This window comes from Rhinopithecus bieti, unplaced genomic scaffold (assembly GCF_001698545.2).
Source record: "Rhinopithecus bieti isolate Rb0 unplaced genomic scaffold, ASM169854v2 scaffold_71, whole genome shotgun sequence".
Lineage (NCBI taxonomy): Eukaryota > Metazoa > Chordata > Mammalia > Primates > Cercopithecidae > Rhinopithecus > Rhinopithecus bieti.
The window spans coordinates 1,255,950-1,277,299 of NW_016803101.1; the positions used below are offsets into that span (position 1 = coordinate 1,255,950).

The 21,350-nt window shown below is 36.9% G+C and overlaps 1 protein-coding gene across 1 annotated transcript in view; it reads right to left on the reverse strand.

The window, feature by feature from the left end:
- The window catches only part of LOC108541016 (zinc finger protein basonuclin-2-like), a 447,341-nt gene that overhangs the window by 143,288 nt on the left and 282,703 nt on the right, over positions 1-21,350 (reverse strand). Inside the window, 1 exon segment of the mRNA XM_017890445.1 lies at positions 7,332-7,434. Within this exon segment, the coding sequence (XP_017745934.1) occupies positions 7,332-7,434 (103 nt within the window).

Below are 21,350 nucleotides of genomic sequence, written 5' to 3' on the forward strand. Positions count from 1 at the left end.
ATCTTGGCTCACTGCAACCTCTACCTCTTGGGTTCAAGTGATTCTCGTGCTTCAGCCTCCCGAGTAGCTGGGATTACAGGTATGCGCCACCACACCCAGCTAATTTTTGTATTTTCAGTAGAGACGGGGTTTGACCATGTTGGCCAGGATGGTCTCAATCTCCTGACCTCGTGATCCACCTGCCTGGGCCTCCCAAAGTGCTGGGATTAACAGGCGTGAGCCACAGAGCCCGGCTCAAAACCTTTTTGGGCCCAAAGGCTTTTTGATTACAGGATGCTCATGACCAACAGCCCTGATTTAGGATTTATGCAAATTGTGTCTGAATAGGATTTTCTTTTAGGTATGGGCTTGCCAGATTTAGCAAAGAAACATAAAGGACTCTCACCTAAATTTGCATGGTAGTATTTGTATTTAAAATCATTTATTGTTTACTGATATTCAGATTCAATAGAAAATTCTGTATTTTCTATTTGGGTGAGGGTCTCTATAAATACCCCTGGTCTGATAAGACATATCAAATACAAGCTGAAAATTCAAATTCAACGATGCTGAGAAAAGAAAAGAAAATTATATCCAGTGAATTACAGAAAAGAAAGGCTTGAAATTAATGGGTAATATGCATATTAAGTCTTACAGTACATTAAACCATAAAGCTGGTTGGTATATGACACTAAATTAACTTTATGCTTCTCATCATTTCCTGTGGTGAAGAACTAAAGGCTACCTGGCACAATCTTTCATGTATGAGATATGTTTAATAAATATCTACTGACTGATGATCTGGATGATGTAGACCAGGTCTGCTCACTTTACATTAAAAAAAATCAGAGGACTTTGGATGAAATATGAGAAGGAAAAAAGCTGGCTTAATTAGTAAATAATTAAAGTAATAATGTAAAACTATCTTTTCCTCGAATGAACTGCATGTAGTAAAAGGAAATCACATTGACAGAACATAATAAAAGAAAGGTCTCAAAATTCCAGTGCAACAAGCATTCTTGCAGGCAGACCTCGGCCAAAGGAAATAACACTGGTATTAATTCAGATCTCTTGAAAGTGAATGAAAATTCTAGTACTCATGCAGCTTTTGGAATTGCATATCCTTTTATTTAAAGTCAAAGGAAAAAAGAAGAAAAAAATAATTTGCACAGAGAAAGCTGCTGTGGGTGCATTAAGCTACAAAATGTATTTTTTATTCATCAAGTCTCATATTCTTGCCAAATGCTCACCTCACACACCTAGGAAACAGTGGAATTGTTTATTTATTTATTTATTTATTTTGTTTTCTTTCCAAAATTTTTNGCGTGAGCCACAGAGCCCGGCTCAAAACCTTTTTGGGCCCAAAGGCTTTTTGATTACAGGATGCTCATGACCAACAGCCCTGATTTAGGATTTATGCAAATTGTGTCTGAATAGGATTTTCTTTTAGGTATGGGCTTGCCAGATTTAGCAAAGAAACATAAAGGACTCTCACCTAAATTTGCATGGTAGTATTTGTATTTAAAAATCATTTATTGTTTACTGATATTCAGATTCAATAGAAAATTCTGTATTTTCTATTTGGGTGAGGGTCTCTATAAATACCCCTGGTCTGATAAGACATATCAAATACAAGCTGAAAATTCAAATTCAACGATGCTGAGAAAAGAAAAGAAAAATTATATCCAGTGAATTACAGAAAAAGAAAGGCTTGAAATTAATGGGTAATATGCATATTAAGTCTTACAGTACATTAAACCATAAAGCTGGTTGGTATATGACACTAAATTAACTTTATGCTTCTCATCATTTCCTGTGGTGAAGAACTAAAGGCTACCTGGCACAATCTTTCATGTATGAGATATGTTTAATAAATATCTACTGACTGATGATCTGGATGATGTAGACCAGGTCTGCTCACTTTACATTAAAAAAAATCAGAGGACTTTGGATGAAATATGAGAAGGAAAAAAGCTGGCTTAATTAGTAAATAATTAAAGTAATAATGTAAAACTATCTTTTCCTCGAATGAACTGCATGTAGTAAAAGGAAATCACATTGACAGAACATAATAAAAGAAAGGTCTCAAAATTCCAGTGCAACAAGCATTCTTGCAGGCAGACCTCGGCCAAAGGAAATAACACTGGTATTAATTCAGATCTCTTGAAAGTGAATGAAAATTCTAGTACTCATGCAGCTTTTTGGAATTGCATATCCTTTTATTTAAAGTCAAAGGAAAAAAGAAGAAAAAAATAATTTGCACAGAGAAAGCTGCTGTGGGTGCATTAAGCTACAAAATGTATTTTTTATTCATCAAGTCTCATATTCTTGCCAAATGCTCACCTCACACACCTAGGAAACAGTGGAATTGTTTATTTATTTATTTATTTATTTTGTTTTCTTTCCAAAAGAGATAGTCTTAACAAATGAGCTTCATCGAAGTAAAGGTTACTGATCTAGTTTAACCTAGTTTTAAAAAAAAATTCTAAATGAATTACCTTTCTAAAATCTGCCCACCTCTTTTATCAAATACACTTTTATCAAATACACAAATCAACTATAATGGGATAAAACAATTTTCCAGTTGTATTGGATTATCATTAAATATTTCCTAAAACCGCTTAGAATTCAGTTTGCTCTCTTTCTTATTTTACTGTTTTATTTACCTTCATCTTAATGGTTTAGAAATAGTCTTCATCTAAACTATGGACATTAAAACTAACTTGCAAACATTAAACAATAAAAATGGTTTCGTGCAGCAGTCCTCAACTTTTACACCATGCCTCCTGTTTTTTTCACAAAGACAGCAAACTCTTATTGGTAATGCTTCCCATCAGAAGCAGGTATTCATCAAGGGAGAAAAGTAAGTAGGACTCACTTCCACCTGTACCCAATGCTGAGTGTATTCTAGTTGTACCAGCTGATTTTTAATATTCTGTAAAATATTTGGCTGAAGTCTGAATTCTGTGAATGGCCACATTACTACTCTAGTGTGGAGGCAAAGGGTAAAAAGAAAAAAAAAATTACATCACCAGAAAAGGAGCCCATTACTGCTCTTACCCTGGTATCTTAATATTATTTGCTACTTCTGAAACAAAAAGAGTTGAACTTCTAGAAAACTTTTGTTGTTACTGTTTTTCAAGCCATACTCAGATCTTTTTAGGCGAACGAAGGAAAAGCACAGAGAAGATAAAGCAAACAAGGGAAAGTAAAAAATATAGTATTTATAGTATTTCAGTGAAGTAGTGGCAGTAAACTGGAGTACTTTTACAGAGACTTGACAAAATTAGAAATTCTGAGCCATTGCTGGCCCACCAACTAAAATATTACAGACTAGGTATGGTCATCTTTTACCAAAAAAAAAAAAAAAGTTTAAGTAAATTCAATAAGCCCTGCTTTCTATTATCAGAGTGAAAGAGCTAAGATTCCTTAATGTGGACAGGGTGGTGGTAAGGTAGGAAATCCTTTATTAATTTAGTGGGAAATACCTATTGATACTCAGAACTGCTCTGATATTCCTTCCCCCCTTAACTCAATAGTGCTAAGGATTTTAAGGAAATATTCTGTGAAAAGTAACACAGCTCACTAAGTATTAGTAATTCCAAAACCCAGGTGTTGCAGTATAATGAATTAATCACTATTTATTTATTTATTTTTGAGACAGAGTGTTGCTCTGTCACCCAGACTGGAAAGTGGTAGCGTGATCTCAGCTCACTGCAGCCTTGACCTCCTGGGCTCAATCAAACCTCCCACCCCAGCCTCCAAAGTAGTTGGGACTGAGAGCACATGCGACCGCACCAGGGTAATTTTTGTACTTTTTGTAGAGACAAGATTTTGCCATGTTGCCCAGGTTGGTCTTGAACTCCTGGGCTCAAGTGATCCACCTGCCTCAACCTTACAAAGTGCTGAGATTACAGGCTGTCAGACACATCACGCCCAGCCTTTAATTATTTTAAAAACACATTTCTAAAGATTTTTGTAAAGCAGCTAATGTCAACAACTTAAGCAGCTTTAATAAGCAACCTGTAAGTCAACAGAAAGAATGTGTGTTTATGTGTGTGTACATATACAGACACACACATATGTGCATAGATATGGTATATAATGACCCATGAAATCCAACATCTTACGAATGAACTGAAAATGCTGCTAACAGGGAAAATTTATTCAAGAAAGGAGGTCAACAAATTTCTAAAAATTAATTTTAGAGAGAATACATGATTTTGGCATTTGGTATTTTTTAGCTGCAGATATTAAATTTTTTTTTATTGACATAATGACAGGTAGAATGCATTCAGTGCTGCCATGAAACCATTCTGGGCAATGTATTTTGGTAGTCTTGTTGCTGTTCCACGCATTTCAGAGGAAAATTACACACTAGAAAACCCAAGTCACTTCCTTGTGGCCCCACACCCAGGACACTGCACGGTATAAGGCAGCTGGAAAGAATGCTGTGTTTCACCTCTGAGCGGAAGTAACTAGAGACATGATTTCAGGGTTTCTGTGCGGGGGGGTGAAATGAAGCAATTAGTTGTAATGCTAGGGGCAAAAAGAGTGGGTGCTCTCATCCCGCTGCCAACTCCAAGGCTAGAGGCCAACCCCTCACTGCTGTATTTGGCCTCACGAATGGGGAGAGTGTGGGATTCGCATGCCTGGGTGTATGTATTTTGAGCTATATACAGATATCTCCCTGTTGTGGGAAAAGAGAGGTCAAGGTGATAATCATAAGGGAAAGAATTAGAATTCATTTTACTAAGGTCTGAGAAATACCAAAATTAACATCTCAGAAACATAGAATTTTTAATGGTACAGTAGGAAAAGCACAGTCTGGTGTAACAGAAACATCTTATTCAAGTTGGGTGAAAAATAACATTCTTCAGAAAGTCCTCAAAACAATCACTGGCCAGGAATAATTTATGTTGTTCAAGAAGGAAAAAACATTGCTTTTACTTTTACATTACTAATGTAATATGCACATGGACATTAAACAGATAAAACAAACTGGTGACACAGTTAACTTTTACACTCACAAGGCTACCATAGTAGATAGATAATGATAATACAAGATGGCTTTGGCAAAAATGAGAGTGAATAAATGAAACGCCCTTTGTTTAATGACTGGCCTCCCCTTTACTGCTCATCTACTGTCCATTGTACTTTTAATATGCATTATTTAGAAAGGCTTCATATATTTTCTCTAGACTGTAAAGTAGGTACTATTAATCCTATTTTACAGACAAGAAAACTGAAGTCCAGCGATATTAACATGTTATGAAGTGATAGAGCCAAGATTTGACCTCAGAACAGTCTACACCCATACTGCCTCCAATATTCTTATGATTCTGATGGGTTTAGGACATAAGCTCTGTACCTATTACCTGGCAAAACCAATACTTCCTCAGAGAAAAAAAGGATATTTAGGAACTGTTATGGGTTGAACTGTGTTCCCCCAAAATTCCTATGTTGAAGTCATAACCCCTACTACATCAGAATGTGACTATATTTGAATATAGGTCTTTAAAGAGGTGATTAAGTTAAAATGAGGCCCTCAGGAGGGGCCCTAATCCAATCTGACTGGTGTCCTTAGAAGAGGAAATTTGGACTCACAAGAAGACACCAGGGGCTGGGCACAGTGGCTCACACCTATAATCCCAGCACTCTGGGAGGCCGAGGAGGGCAGATCATGAGGTCAGGAGTTCGAGCCCAGCCTGGCCAACCTGGTGAAACCCCATCTCTACTAAAAATACAAAAATAAGCTGGGCGTGGTGGCTCATGCCTGTAATCCCAGCTACTCAGAAGGCTGAGGAAGGAGAATGGCTTGAACCCTGGAGGTGGAGGTTGCAGACACCAGGACATGCCCCACAGAGGAGAGACCATGTGAGGGTGCCCGTCTACAAACGAGGAGGAGAAGCCTCAGAATGAAACCAACCCTGCCAACACTTTGATCTTGGAATTCTAGCCTCCAGAGCTTTGAGGATATAAATTTCTGCTGTCTAAGCCACCCAGCCTGTGGTATTTTGTTATGGCAGCCCCAGCAAACTAATATAGAACGAGAGATGAAATCATTGAACGTAGTAACATAAAGAGACTGCAGAACTAACTGCAGCTCGTCTGTTGTTCAAGACCGGACTGAGAATTGTTGCTGATTTGGGGCCTTGTTAATAAAGCAGGAAAGCGCTCTATCCCTGTGGGCATGAAGGATTGCAGGATTGTGGTTGCATGGTGGAAACATACCCCTTCCCGGGTATTCCTCTCAGAGTACTCTCTCTCACAGAAACATGGCTGAAATGTCCCCACAACTCCAGCATACACACCCTCACGAGCAAGGTACATGATAAATTAAAAGCATTTCAAAGCATGGCCCAGTGTTGCTACCTCAGATCTTGCTAGAATAACATGACATTTATAAAAATACAACCCACTGGATGTTTGGCACTGCTTGGGAATGAAGAGTATGTCCACTTAAGAGGCAATACCCGGGGCTATCAAAAATCTCAAGCCAGGATTTCTTTTTATAAACATTACCTATCTTTTTAAATTCTACAGTCTGGGAGGTGAAAAAAAAAAAGAAAAAAGAAAAAAGTCTGCTTATTTCCAAGTCTCCTTTGACTTAAACAGAACAAACATAAACCATACACAGGAATATGCTGAACGCTCAGTCAGGGCACACTGACAGAACGGCTCTGTGCACCTGGCAAAAAGCCTCAACACTCATATCCTTCGCGTGGGGTCTCCCCACCCCGGGACACACCTACACAGAGCTCACACTCTACCTACATCGACCACCTCCAATCCCCATGCACACTGAAAGGGAGTATTTACAGGTTATATTTTCAGATACCAGCCAAATAATGTTCCCGTTCACTCTCTCATCCACCTGAGACCATACGACATTTAACATCTAGAAGGATAAACTCAGCCCTTAGCACATACGACAAGGGTGAGCAGTCATCGAGGAGTTCTCAAGCAAGGAGGATTTGCCAGCTTCCCTCTGAGGTCCAGGCCCTGAAAGGCCAACTGTGGTATGTTTGAGTTTCCATCAGGCCTGGTGCTTGCTGGCTGTGCCCATGCTCAGTAAGAACTCCACAGCCCAACTGTCCTATAAACATCTTGGCCTTCTGCTGAGAGCTGCTTGCCTAGCACTGCTTATTGGAGCTGAGAATATGCTGTTTGAGAGCCACAGGCTGAATCTTAACTAACATTTGGAGCACAGCTGACCTCTCTCTTCTCTAGGCCAGTGACCGCTCTAAACACACACACACACACACACACACACACACACACACACACACACACACACACTTGAACATGAACATAATAAGAACGGGAAGAAAAGCCCAGATTTTCCTCACCATGTGCCACCCAGCCATGTTTACACTGATCACAAGTCCTCAGGTTAATCTTCCCTGGCTGAAAACATTCACATGTGCAGTTTACCAGTGTGCAACGGATGGCCTGAAAAATAAAGGAGGAAAAAAAGGTCAACATCTGTTCAAAGATACTATACTCTTTTCACCATTTTAATAAATAATGCCCACTTCCATTTTTAAAGGCTTTATGATGGCAGGGGCCTGGAGGGTTTTAAAAATAAATTAAGATATCGCCAAAATCTCTTATAAAAAAAGGTAAAGAAAACAAAGCTCATTCACTAATACAATCTTTTAGGTCATTCATAGTAACCTTTAGATTACAAACTTAGAATAAAAATAAAGGATTACATATTCTATAAGATACTGGATTTATGACATCACAAATCCAAACGAGGAAAAAGTATATTGCTGCTAATATATATTTCCACTTAAATTTATTCACTTGTCAATAAAGCAAAACATACACTGTAACAAAATAATATTCAAGTGAAATGTTTGTGAAAGTAAAATACAGCACACAAATATTATTATTAGAATACTACTTTTCTTCTGCTGAATTTCAATTAAATGTTGTGCTAAACTCTCAAATATATTTTAAAGACACTCCTGTGATCAATAAGACCTAACATACTTCTGTACTTCTGTTATTATTTATCACATCCCAATTCCTTGAGTATTTTTTTCTTTATTAATTCCATTTTCGTTCCTGTTTTGAAAAATACAAAACAATCCTCCTCTTATTTCAATGGTGACATAAGAAAATAAGTTTAAATTTTGGTTTTAGATCAGACATGGAACAGAAAAAATCATTTATGTGAATATTTGATATGTGGAACAGTACACCTGTATTGCAGAAAACTGAAAACACACTTAAAATCTTTCATTTCCTTATAACTACTTTAAAAAACCATCTCACCAGTTAATATTATAAAATGAATCCATAGAAAATTAGCATAAATGGAGTGTAACTTTTATGAATAAAACCTATGTTTAACAATTGTGCTGAAGCTGACCTATGCTCTCAGACTACAGTTAATAAATTTACCTCATACAGTGAATTCTAATTTGCATGGAAATTCTGAAGACAGAAGGGATTTAGTCTGATCATTCGCAGATTAACAATCTACTGTAACTACTTGAACTGCCAGGAAAAGATCTCTGCAGATTTAGATGCAATCAATGATTACTGATTCTGGGGTGGAGGGGTGGGCACGGGGATACCTGAAAGTGCAGCTCCGTGCGTGAAAGCCATGCTCACTTACACAGCTCCAGATGCTCATATTTCTGGAACCATTTGGATTTTTATAGAAACTGTCTCATTTGTAACAGGCAGTATTTTGGATATTGTTAATGTAATTGGACAAATTCCATTCACAGAGAATAAGACTGAGCAGGCTTTTACCATTCCCTATGCTTTGGATCAGGCACGTGTAAAATATTTCTCTTCTATTAATTAACATTAAATCTATGGATCCCTATTTGGTTTCAGATGTTGGAATCCTCACTGTAGACTCCATACTTCACCCCCATCTTTAATTTGTGCTTCTAATTAACACTAGGGAAATATTTAATTGTATAATCTTCCCTGATATTTCAGGATCTCTCTTCCAAATAGGTCCAATTGTAGCTAGGTTGTAAACTTTGTTGTATATAGAAGTGATTAATTTGTAGACTATAAGGAGAAATATTTCTTCCAGAAGTTCTTATTTCAATTTCAATAATTTGTTGACTGAGAAATATATCAGAACATCCCAAGTTAGAAACAGTTTACTTAAATAACATGTCCATTAGTTAATGAACTCACAACTTGATTGTACAGTGACCAAAATAAAAAGAGCTTAGAGGACAGCGTTTCCACTAAAAACAAGGAACTTTACAAATTATCTAATTATAAATTCAGATATGGGAACTATGTTGACATTAAAACATTTATATAATTCGAAGTGCAATAATAAAAGCTTTCATAAATGCTTAAAAAAAAATACCTCTGCTTTACCAAAATCAAGCGAGGGCCAATAAAGTGAGATGGTATTTCAAGGACAGTTAATATAAACTCTAGCATAAAAGACACAAATATTTAAATCATTAATTTGATAAGATTTAATTATTTTATAAAAATATCCTAACTTTGTATTGTTTAAAGCACACTTTCATCAACTTTAATTATACCCAGAACAAATTTAAGATCAGAACAAATTAAGAGACTGTGGATTTGTTTTATTTTATGTGTATTTTTTTTTTTTTTTACTGGTTGAATCATTCATTCACTTACTCTGAATTAGTTTATGATTCAAATATTTTGTCTTCCTAAATAACTTTATACATCTGGTACATTTGGGAATTCAACTTTTAGATCATCATTCCTTTTATGAATTCTATTCTTTTTGTACCTAAACATACAAACACTGGAACACCTCAACTCCTTCTGTATATAAACACTTAAGCACTAGAATATCCATTTTGTATTTCTATGAATTCCAGAAGGTCTATTTGTTTTAAATTCAGATTTATATAGACTACAATTGTCCCTTAAGGGAATTATATATATTTAAACAATATGGCCTAAATAAATATTTTGAGTAAGACTATTGTGGCTTCAAAGGAAGTTTTATTCTAAATAACATTTTTGAAACAGCATAAAACTTTGACATACTATTTATTCACAACAAAATAGAACCGATGTGATCACTGGCCAACTCACCCACATGCAAAAACATAAATTATCACAAAACTATCAAAGTCAGTTAAGCCTCAAAAACATACATGCATTACAAGGAGTCAGTTGGGAAGAGTTAAAATGAATACACTTTCATTCTTATGAATATGTTACGGCTGCCTCCATTCAGCTCATGTCTGAGTGCCTCCAACCCTCTTCTGGGCACTCGGAACAAGACCAAGCTGTTACATTCTGTGAACTACACACTTTGAAAATGCAGGTATGCAGAAAGGAGCAGACAATTCAGTCAGACTGTTCCCACCTATTTATGCAGAGATTAGTATTCAGGTCTGGGTAAAGCAGACCTCCAGGACCCAGTCTAACAAGGGTGCCAGGGTGCCTTGTAACTCTTTCCTCAATTTCCATTATTGGAAACTGTCTACTCTTTTCTTCATACCTGCATTTTCAAACTTTGTCATTCACAGAATGTACCACATACAGCTTAGTCTTGTTCTGAGTGCCCAGAAGGGGGTTGAAGGCACTCAGACATGAGGTGAATGGAGGCAGCCGTGAACATGATCAGCATGCCCCAATTCCCCAAGAACAAACATAACAACAGCCATAAATTTTCTTAAGTCTGCAACTTATTGAAAGTAATTATTCCTTCTGCTTACCTTTACCACTGACTTCTTGAAAGAGAAATCCATGCACCCAGCAACCAGTGCTTCCACTTCCTCACCACCACCTACATTTTAACTCTGCAATCCGGATTCTGCCCCACACATGCCTAAAACTCTCTCTCTGAGAGGAAATGTTGTCATCCCATCTGGTCCTTTTCTCTAGTCTCCTTGTCCTCCCAAACTCTAATGCAGCTTGCAGCACTAACTCTCCTTCATTCCTGGGCTGTAGAGATTGACTATCCTAGTTTTTCTGGCAGCAACTGCTCTCTCCTCTCTCTCTCCCCCCACTGTAAATAAATACAGGTGTTTCCCATGGCCAAGCTCTTCATTCTTTAATTTGGCAATTTCATGCCCTCCTACAGCTTCAAATATCATCACTAAGCAAAAACCATCACTTTGGAGCCAGGCACTGCCTCTTAAGTGGTGGGAAGTGGATGGCAGTGTCCCTGTGCTCAAGGACTTGATAATTTGGGGTTTGGGCGCAGTGGATTTAGAGGAGAGACCCTAACTAAGAACATGAAAGAAACCCTCACACAGATTGGAGGACTGTCTCCTCCTCTACCAAACCTCAGGATTTTAATTTATTTATTTACAATAGTAAATTATTACCTGTTATAATAATAGCTAGATGGATTGAATATCTGCCATTTTCCAGACATTGTGCTAGAGAGTTTACAAACATCAGCCTTCTTAGTTCTCAGAAAATAGCATAAAGTTGTTACTACTGTTACTTTTATTTCACAGAGGAGAAACTAAGGTAGAGATAATTTACTATGTTACCTAAAGTCACAGATCTAGAAATCAGAACCAGCCCTCCATTCCACTGATAAGGAATCTTTTTTTTTTTTCTTTTTTTCAAAGAGACACAGTCTAGCTCTGTCACCCAGGCTGGAGTACAGTGGTGAGATCATGGCTCACTGCAGCCTTGACCTTCAGGTTCAAGCAATCCTCCCTCCTCAGCCTCCTGAGTACCTAGGACTACAGGCATGCACCATTACACTGAGCTAAGAATCCTGAGTTACGATTCCATTCACAGGAAGTTATGGGGCAGAGTTTTCACTGATATTCTGCCTTCCTCCAAAGATTATGTATCCCTTCCTTTCCTGTCTTCTACTCTCACTGCTACTACCACAAATCCAGTCTTTTTTTCTAGACTATTCAAACTGTCTCCTAATTAACCCACACATTTCTCCTCTCCTCATCTCCATGAATATTCTCTCTTCTTAAGAGATCCACACAGTTGATCGTTATTTGCTTGACTGAGGTTATTTTCACCCTCCTGTCAGATTCTGCCTACTCGAGTAAAAACAGTGGCTGTCCGTCCTCCTTGGTTAGACAGCTGACTCCTCTGTTATCCAAATTCTCAATCCCTACTTCTCTAACACCATGCTCTCTAGCTTCCCTCCTTCTAAATCCTGCTTAAGTTGTTAACTCCTACTCATTCTTTGGATTTCAAGTACCACTCATTCCCCAGGGCAGCGGTCCTGTCTCCTATTCAAGACAAGTTCCCCACTAGACTCCTGTATCATAATCAGTCTCTCAGAGTGCTTAGTATATAGATTGTGAATATTATATTTATTTGTGTGATTATCCGATATGGGTCTGTTTTCCCCTCTAGAACTTAAGTTCTGTGAGGGCAGGACAGACATGTCTGTTGGGCTTTCAATGTATAGTGGCAAATAATAGGTGCTCAAAAGGGACTTTAAAAATACATTATTCTCTGAGCCACTTTGCTCATCTGTAAAGTGATAGCAACAATGACATTGCAACAGTGGCAAAACACTCAAATGAAATAATGAACATAAAGCAAGTGTTAACCTGTCTGGCAATAGGAAAAGCTCAATAAATGACAACCATTTATGGCCACAAGAAACTTTCCACATATTATATTTAAATGATTGTTTTCTCTCTTATGATTCTTCCCAATGTATTGTTTTACTCCAACACCTTGCAAATTGCCTAACACATATTTAGTCTTAATAAATAAATGAACACTTTGACATACATAATACCATATTATTCATACTATAATCCTCTAAGGTAGGCACACAGATTATTATTTCTGTTTTACTATTCTGGTTCAGAAATGTTTATGTGTTTTACATGGCTCTTAAATGATCTAGTGGAGAAGAAGACAAATCTCCCAATTATGACTCAGTTTATTTCCATTACCTATAGAAAACTAAAGGAAACTTACAATAAAAGTAAGTAAATTATAAATATTCATATTCAAAAGTACGTCTAAAATATACAAAGCAAAATAATTTAGTAAAACAATCAACATTTGGTCAATAACACTTTTATATCTGAATATTAAATAAAAGTACATTTGAAAGTATTTTGGATGAATTCCAAAGCTCTAATAGAGAGGATAGGTTCTGTTATCACTAAAGCTGAGGTCTCTAGCTGTACAGTACTTATAGTTGGTTCCAATTCTCCAAGTTCCTGTGAATTGAACAACAATCTTCTCACCCAATCATATTTCTCAGGAAAGCACAAATTGTTGTTTCAGTGAATATACAGGGTACTTCACAAAAGAACTATATACAAGGCTAATTAATAAAACTCTTATTAGAGGTTTTTTTGTTTGGGAACACTTAACCCTAGTTATCTGACACAAATTTAAAATGGCAAAATATGGCCTTTGGGCAAACAGAAGCATAAAACACATATTCTGAAGGACCAATCATAATGAGAGGGGAAAACACTGATTTCAGTTCTGGGTTTTGGTGTTCCACACACACACAAAACCAAAAACAACTATTCATAAGGAGCTCCTTTCATGGGTTCATTAACCTTCACCAATCTCCCATATATAACAAAAAAAAATTTTGTGTGTGTTTTTTTCTGAGACAGGATCTCGCTCTGTCACCCAGGCTGGAGTGCAGAGGCATAATCTCGGCTCACTGCAACCTCCGCCTCTTGGGCTCAAATGGTCCTCCCACCTCAGCCTCCCATGTAGCCAGGACTACAGGTGCACGCCACCACATCCAGCTAATTTTTGTATTTTTAGTAGAGATGAGGTTTCACCATGTTGCCCAGACTGGTCTCAAACTCCTAAGCTCAAGTAATTTGCCCACCTCAGCCTCCCAAAGTGCTGGGATTACAGGTGTGGGTCATTGTGCCTGACCTAAAAACCATTTTTTTTTTTTTTGAGATGAAATGTCACTGTGTCAACCAGGCTGGAGTACAGTGGTGTGATCTCAGCTCAATGCAACCTCCATCTCCCAGATTCAAGTGATTCTCCCACTTCAGCCTCCTGAGTACCTGGGATTACAGGCATGTACCACCACGCCCGGCTAATTTTTTATATTTTTAGTAGAGACGGGGTTTCATCATGTTGGTCAGGCTGGTCTCGAACTCCTGACTTAGTGATCCACCCGCCTCAACCTCTCAAAGTGTTGGAATTACAGGCATGAACCACAGTGCCTGGTCCTAAAAACCTTTTTAACTCTTCTTTCCCCTTGTTAATTTCTGGAGAGTATAGCAAGATTTACAGTACGAATTATGAAATTTTAAAATATTTTAAACTGCTTAATAGTTAAGTACATGACCTACATTAATATTAAATTATAGAAAAAGCTAATCATTAATATAAGCATCCACTCAGGTGTGGTGGCTTAAGCCGGTAATCCCAACACTTTGGGAAGCTGAGGCAGGAGGATGGCTTGAGCCCAGGAGTTCGAGACCAGCCTGGGCAACATGGCAAAACCTGATCTCTACAAAAAACACAAAAATTAGGCAGTACGTACAGTGGTAAACAAAAATGCGTCACAATAATTAATAAAAGGCTCTAAGGTGGAAAAAAAGAAATTTCTTTTATTTTTCTTTCTGAGACAGAGTTTTGCTCTTGCTGCCCAGGCTACAGTGCAATGGCACAAACTTGGCTCACTGCAATCTCCGCCTCCCAGGTTCAAGAGATTCTCCTGCCTCAGCCCCCCAAGTAGCTGGGATTTCAGGTGCCCACCATCATGGCCAACTAATTTTGGTATTTTTAGTAGACACAGGATTTCACCTTGTTGGCCAGGCTGGTCTTGAACTCTCGACCTCAGGTGATCCACCCGCCTTGGTTTCCCAAAGTGCTAGAATTACAGGCATGAGCCACTGTGCCTGGCTTAAAAAAAGAAAATTTGTTCCTCAAAGACATCAGCCTTCTTAGTTCTCAAAAAATAGCATAAAGTTGTTATCCTATCCTAGCTGGGAAGAGTGGTTCATGCCTGTAATCCCAGCATTTTGGGAGGCCGAGGTGAGTGGACAGCTTGAGCCAAAACCAACCTGGACAACATGGCGAAACCTCACCTCTCTACAAATATGAAAAATTATCTGGTCGTGGTGTTATGCACCTGTCATCCTAGCTACACAGGAGGCTGAGGTGGGAGGACTGCTTGAGCCTCGGAGTTTGAGGATGCAGTAAGCCGTGTTCATACCACTGCATTCCCAGCCTGAATGAAAAAGTGAGACCTTCATCTCACACACACACACAAAAAAGACTTCTATCCTAGTGGAGGAAAATCTGGAATAGCAAATTATCTGTAATGAATCCGAAAGCTAATTACAGGATTGCCATAGAATACACTGCAATAAACAAACTAATGACTTGCTAGCACTGTGGAGGCAGAGAGTGATCTTGTAAACATGACCAAAAAGATGAAACAAGTAGTTTTATATAGTTTGTGTATGATATGCTAAGACAGTACTTCAAACATTGCCACAAAGACTCTAAAAAGCTCACATGATAGTAATGGAGATTAAGTCAGCAAACATCTCCCTGTATAATTTTCAGAATTTATATAATACTGCCTTGGTAGAAGAAATCAGCTTCCTACCTGGCCAAGTCACAATGTAGCTTGAGTGAAAAAATTCTGCTTTTTTTTTTTGCACGGTGGACAACTACTAAGCTTACTTAAGATCAGCATGGAGTACATGACTACATGTGAATTTCACTTGTACTTGATTACAAAACTCATCTAGGATGAATGTAAAAGAATATTCACCTGTTGCACTGAAGAGTTTTGCAACCAAGTATTGAAAGGAGACAAGAATATGTGAATCAGAAAGACACAGAACATGGGTCAAAAGATCTACGGTTTTAAACATCCCTCAAAAAAGCTTTATTAACAACCTAAAAAGTCTATCTAATTCTGACCATGAGACTATTAATATAAATCTATAGTTTAAGGTGGGTATGCTTTCTGCATTTATACAAACAAATACATAAATCTGAGTCTGAATGAACAATGCACATAGAATTTACATGCTATGATTATCAGTGATTATAAAGTTGATTATAAATGTTAAGGGTCCACAAGCATGTTAAAGCATAGTGCAAATGTCACTCCTCCTAATGTAACAGTAACAGCAGCAAATGAGAAACAATGAAGTTATTCTGTCTCCTTAAAAAAATCTACTCAAACATTCATATGATGGAAAATTATACCTAAAAGTATGTCTCTTATTTGGTGGTAACTAGAAAATTAAAAATTAACCATTCAAAGAAAGATCCTTACATTTGTCTAATTGTTTTTAATGTCATACCAACAAATAGCAAGCTGGTAAAAAATGATTATTTTGTTGTACTTAATGTGTTCTGAAATTTCCTAGTGTCTTTTCAACAGCAACAACAAAAAAAAAACAGATTAGATCTTATGACTGAGACAGGAGATTCACAAGAGCATGGGTTTGTTGGACTCAATAAAAGGCCTGATGCCACTGGTTTGAACTGTGGGCAACATGGTAAAAGACAAAAAGCTGGGCAATTTAAAGATGGTTAACCACCCCTCCTCCCGCCAAAAAAAAAAACCTTGAGAAAAATGTTATGAACCAAAGAAATACATCATCTTTACAATAAACACATCCAAAATAATCGAAAGAGATTCACTGGGAAAAGCTGACCTTTGAATATCAATTGATGTTAAAAATCAGGAGATTTAAAACCTCATTTTATAAAACGCTATCCCTCCATCAACTGACAAATGGATAAACAAAATTCAGTATATTAATATAATGAAATTTTATTTCACCATAAAAAGGAATGAACCACTGATACATACTACAACATGAATGAACATGAAAAACACTAAGCTAAGTTGCAGGAGCCAGTCATAAAAGACCAAATATTATTATTCCATTCAGATGAAATGTTTAGAAGAGGGAAATCTGTAATGATAAAAAGTAGATTAGTGGCTGCCTCGAGGGGGACGAGGTTTAGGGTGACAGCTAAAGGGGATGGAGTTTCTTTTTGAGGTGATAAAAAAGTTCAGTGGTAACTGAACCTAACCATAAATATATTAAAATACAGTGAATATTTTAAACGGCTGGAATGTATGGTAAGTGAAACATATCTCAATAAAGCTGTTTACAACAAGGAAAGGGTGGGAGGAATCCCACTGCCCCACCTACTTTCTTTTAGTGGTGTTTAAACCATTTAATCCCATAAAATATCATTCCCCAGGAGACATAGTGCAGCATATCTTTCGCCCAGTAGGTCTTCAATACACAAATGCTAAGTGAGTTAATACATGCACGGTAAACAAAGACATTTTATTGCTGCTTATATTTGAAAATCCTTTCTACTTTGAAAATATTAAAACCTAATATATCCATTTAAATATCCACTGCCATTTTTCTATCAGGAAAATCCAGTACATCTTTCAAATATTTGGGGGGCAAAAGGCAAAAGCAAAACAAAACAAAACTTCTCAGTTACGATGTTCAGCAATATTAATATCAAAGTATTTTAAAATTCTAAGATAATTTGTTAAAAATTGACAATGGTGAATTTTGTCACGTATACGACCAAAAAAACAATCCTCAATTTACTGTGGTGAAAAAATTATTTCAGCAAAAGTCAAGAAACAAATTTGGCTTAGGCGGAGTGGGCAAAGAGGGAAAACCATAAACTTCTGGGCATATGTTTATATATATGAGTGTAAATGTTTCTACAACTGTGTGAATATATAAATACAAACAGGGAGAAAGGGACACACACAGGCATATAAATTTTCCCAGACACAGATCCAATGAGCATCTGTAGTCATTACCTACTATCACAACCTACTATCACAACCTACTATCAATCGATAGAAGAAAGACCCCATTTAAATAATTTAGAAGTTCAGAGTAAAAATCAACAGCGGGATATAGCCAATTATATAAGGAAAATACCCATGCTTCTACGGCATCAAAGCATATGCAAGCTTCGGAGTGCGTGTATGTGTGTGTTTCAATTAAATTAGGCCTATGGTAATACATGCGATTTTGTTAGGCAATTAGTAATATTAAAGAAACATGAAATGAAAAGGCATTTCAATTTAGGCAAAAACATTTTATTTTCTTACCTAACATTTAGCAATTAAGATACTCCATTTATTGCCTGTATACTTACAAATTTTACAGGCTACTTAGGCAGCTGTAATAACATAAATAGAAAGGAAATAGTCCTTCCATGAACAGACCTATCACCTAATTGAAAATAAGGGGTTAGCTTGCCATTAAAAAAAGAAAAACACACATTTTAACTCAGTCTATATTTACCAGAACACCTAACTTTATATAAGGAGGCAAAGCACTTCTGATATCTTATGATGCTAATAATAATCTCATTTCATCTTAATGTTGAATCAGCAATTTTGTATTCCATTGATATATATTTTATTCATTTTCACTAATGCAATTTGAAAGATGGTAATGTGATTACATTTCTCTGTGGCATTCATGAAAACAATTACTAATATAATATGATAGAGAAGACATTAATAAGGACAGGATTTATAATGAGATGCAAAAAGACTTATAAACCTTTAAGCACTTTACAAAGAAACTACTCCTCATTAAGCAAGAAGCAAGACAAGATGAAGCTTAAATTCTGGTATGTTTCAAAAGCACCTCCAATCCTAGAAAGAACGATTGATTTGCATGATCCCACACTTTGGTGACCAAGCAAAGACATACAGAAGTAACACAAAAGTTGTCCCAAGTTGTGCCCAATGTAAGACCTCGTCCTAAGTCAGTATCTTTCCCTTCCCAGATGGCATGTGAAGGGTTCCCGAAAGAAAGGAGTTCCTCTAAATCTTTATCCTCTTCATAAAAGGAGCTGCCCACCTTATTTCAAATGCCAAAGCACTGTAATCAATCCATTTACTAAGCAAGAGCATAGGTAGGTGACCTTTTAACTAAATTTACTCCTCTGGGTTTGTAATAAAATTTACCCCAGTAAAGTAACAGAGGAGAAAAGATGTTACATTTTAGAATTTCACATTTCAGATGACAACTGATAACCCAGGCCATTTGAGACAGACTGTAAGACTAATAATATACCCTGTTTGTACAGTGCTATGAAGCTTGCATAATACTTCAAATACATTCTTGTATTTAATCATCAAAATCCCTAAAATTAGACATTTTTTCAAACAGCAGAAAATGAGGCTCTGAGATGTCCCTACATGGTCACAGCTACTAATCCAGGGCTCTTTCCACTCAGCCTGGGCATGGGAGGAAAGGAGCCTGATAATCCCCCTTGTTCCCCTCCTTCTCAATGAGATTTCCTCAGATATGTTTTCGGTTCCAGTAGGATCTTATAACCAAATAGGAGATATGAACAAAACTACACAAAAAGGGAGAGGGATGGATAAGGGTTTAAGCAACTTGAAAAGTGAAAGAAACTGGTAAGTAAGCAGTTAACCATATATACTAGGATTTTTTGCCAAAAAGTGGTACACTTTTAAATAAACAAAGTGACCCAGCACAGTATTTTATAGTTTTTAAATGGTTATATTAAGAAATGTCAAAATCTGAAAACAGTGAGACAAGATACTCCCAGGAACACTTGGTTTATTCTACAGCATTTTACTTATACCTGTCTTGGGACTGCTCATCAGTGACACATCTCAACAAATATTTTAATATCTTCCATTGTACATCCAACTGTGTATCATAATTATCTCTGATTACAAAAGAGTATGTTTCTGCCTAAAAGCAGGTTTCAGCACAGGAATCATACCTATTGCAAATAATAATACTGATATGATGAACAGTCTATGTGCCCCCTTATACGTTATTTATGTTAGGTCATGGATTCCCCAGGGGTCTGTGCTGAGACCTGGACTGGCTTCATTAGCGCTTCATATAAATCAGTGAAGGCACGTCTTGATTTTACCAGTGGCTAGAGTCACTGGAATTTTTCAAGTGAAACCTCTCAGGTAATACACTTTTTAAAAACACAAATACAATGTTACCATTTCTTCTAAAAGGTGGTTTTCTCAAATTCAAAGGGTTAAATTCAGATGCTCAGAGAAATCCCACAAATTTCTATGAAATCTGTATGAATCTGGAGGTAAAATGTGCCCTAGTATGCTGAAAAAACATTATTCTCTTCTTTCTTTTAAAGATTAGATGGTTTTTAACAACAGACATAAAGAGAAAGATAGGAAAAAACAGACTAGCTAATAACAAATGCTTCAACATCACTGAGCAAAGCAAGAGACCTATGTAATGGTTGTCAGCAACTTTGAGCTAACTCTTGAAAATTAAGAAATAAATAGAAAGCCTTGTGGAAAAAAAGTCTTCTAGAACAATGTTAATGCCATCTTGGGCATGTGGACTGGGTTCACATGTGTGTCAGCTGAATCAACATAATGGGCTATAACAGCTTCGAAGCAGCTAATATGGTCCATTGGGTCAATAATCCGTGAACTAAGAAGGATTTACTTGATAGACTATACATGGTTCATAAGAACTCAAGAATCACTCCATCAGATCAAAAATCCAATTTTCATATGGTGCCTTTCTACAAATTAGCCAAAAGAAAGTAATGGCTCTGAAGGACTTCAAGGTCTATCAGCTAAAAATTCATGTTTTAAAGAACAGTGTAGAGGAAGAAATAAAATTAAACGTCTTGGGGCAGGGGAGATCAACCTATTTAAGGGGAAAATATATTTTCTTAAGGGAAGTTAATATGCAGTATGAAATATCCAAGGGCCTTTTTATGTTCTCCTATAGGTACGTGAATGTACAAATACAAACAACTAAAATACATACACATATATATTCATATTTTTCTCTCTCTCTCCCCTCCAGATATCTATACACACTAGGTAAATTACAAAACCCTATTTCTAGATAGCAACAACCCAAAATGAAAATTTGTATTTTATTTTAACCTCTTTACACCATTTGTTTGTGGATCTATGGAGACACTTGGGACAGAATACGGATACTGGCAAATTCTTTCATTTTCACTTACAGAAAAGCAGGCAGAAGAAACTACAAAAGGTAAACAGTAGAAACTACAATATATTTTCAACATTTAAGAGAGAGGAGAGTTGATTCCCTGGCTGGCCAAAGCTTATACAGCCAGCATTTTCAGATAACTGCAACTTCTGCCCTCTCCAGACTGCAGAGAAACAGGAGCCTTTATCCTGTGTTTGTGAATTTCATTATATATTCATGCTAGGTGATAGTGGTTGTAGATTAATTTTGTTAAATGTAAGCCTATCTACATGAATAATTGTATTTACTAAGTTCATGGCAACGAAGAAAAGCAGAGAAAAATACTCCAAAAATATAACAGGCTGTAATTAGAATTCTTAACAAGAAAGAATTCCTTTACTCGGGAAGAAAATGTGATCTATCACCTCTCCCTCAAAATGCTATTAGCTTCTCTTCATC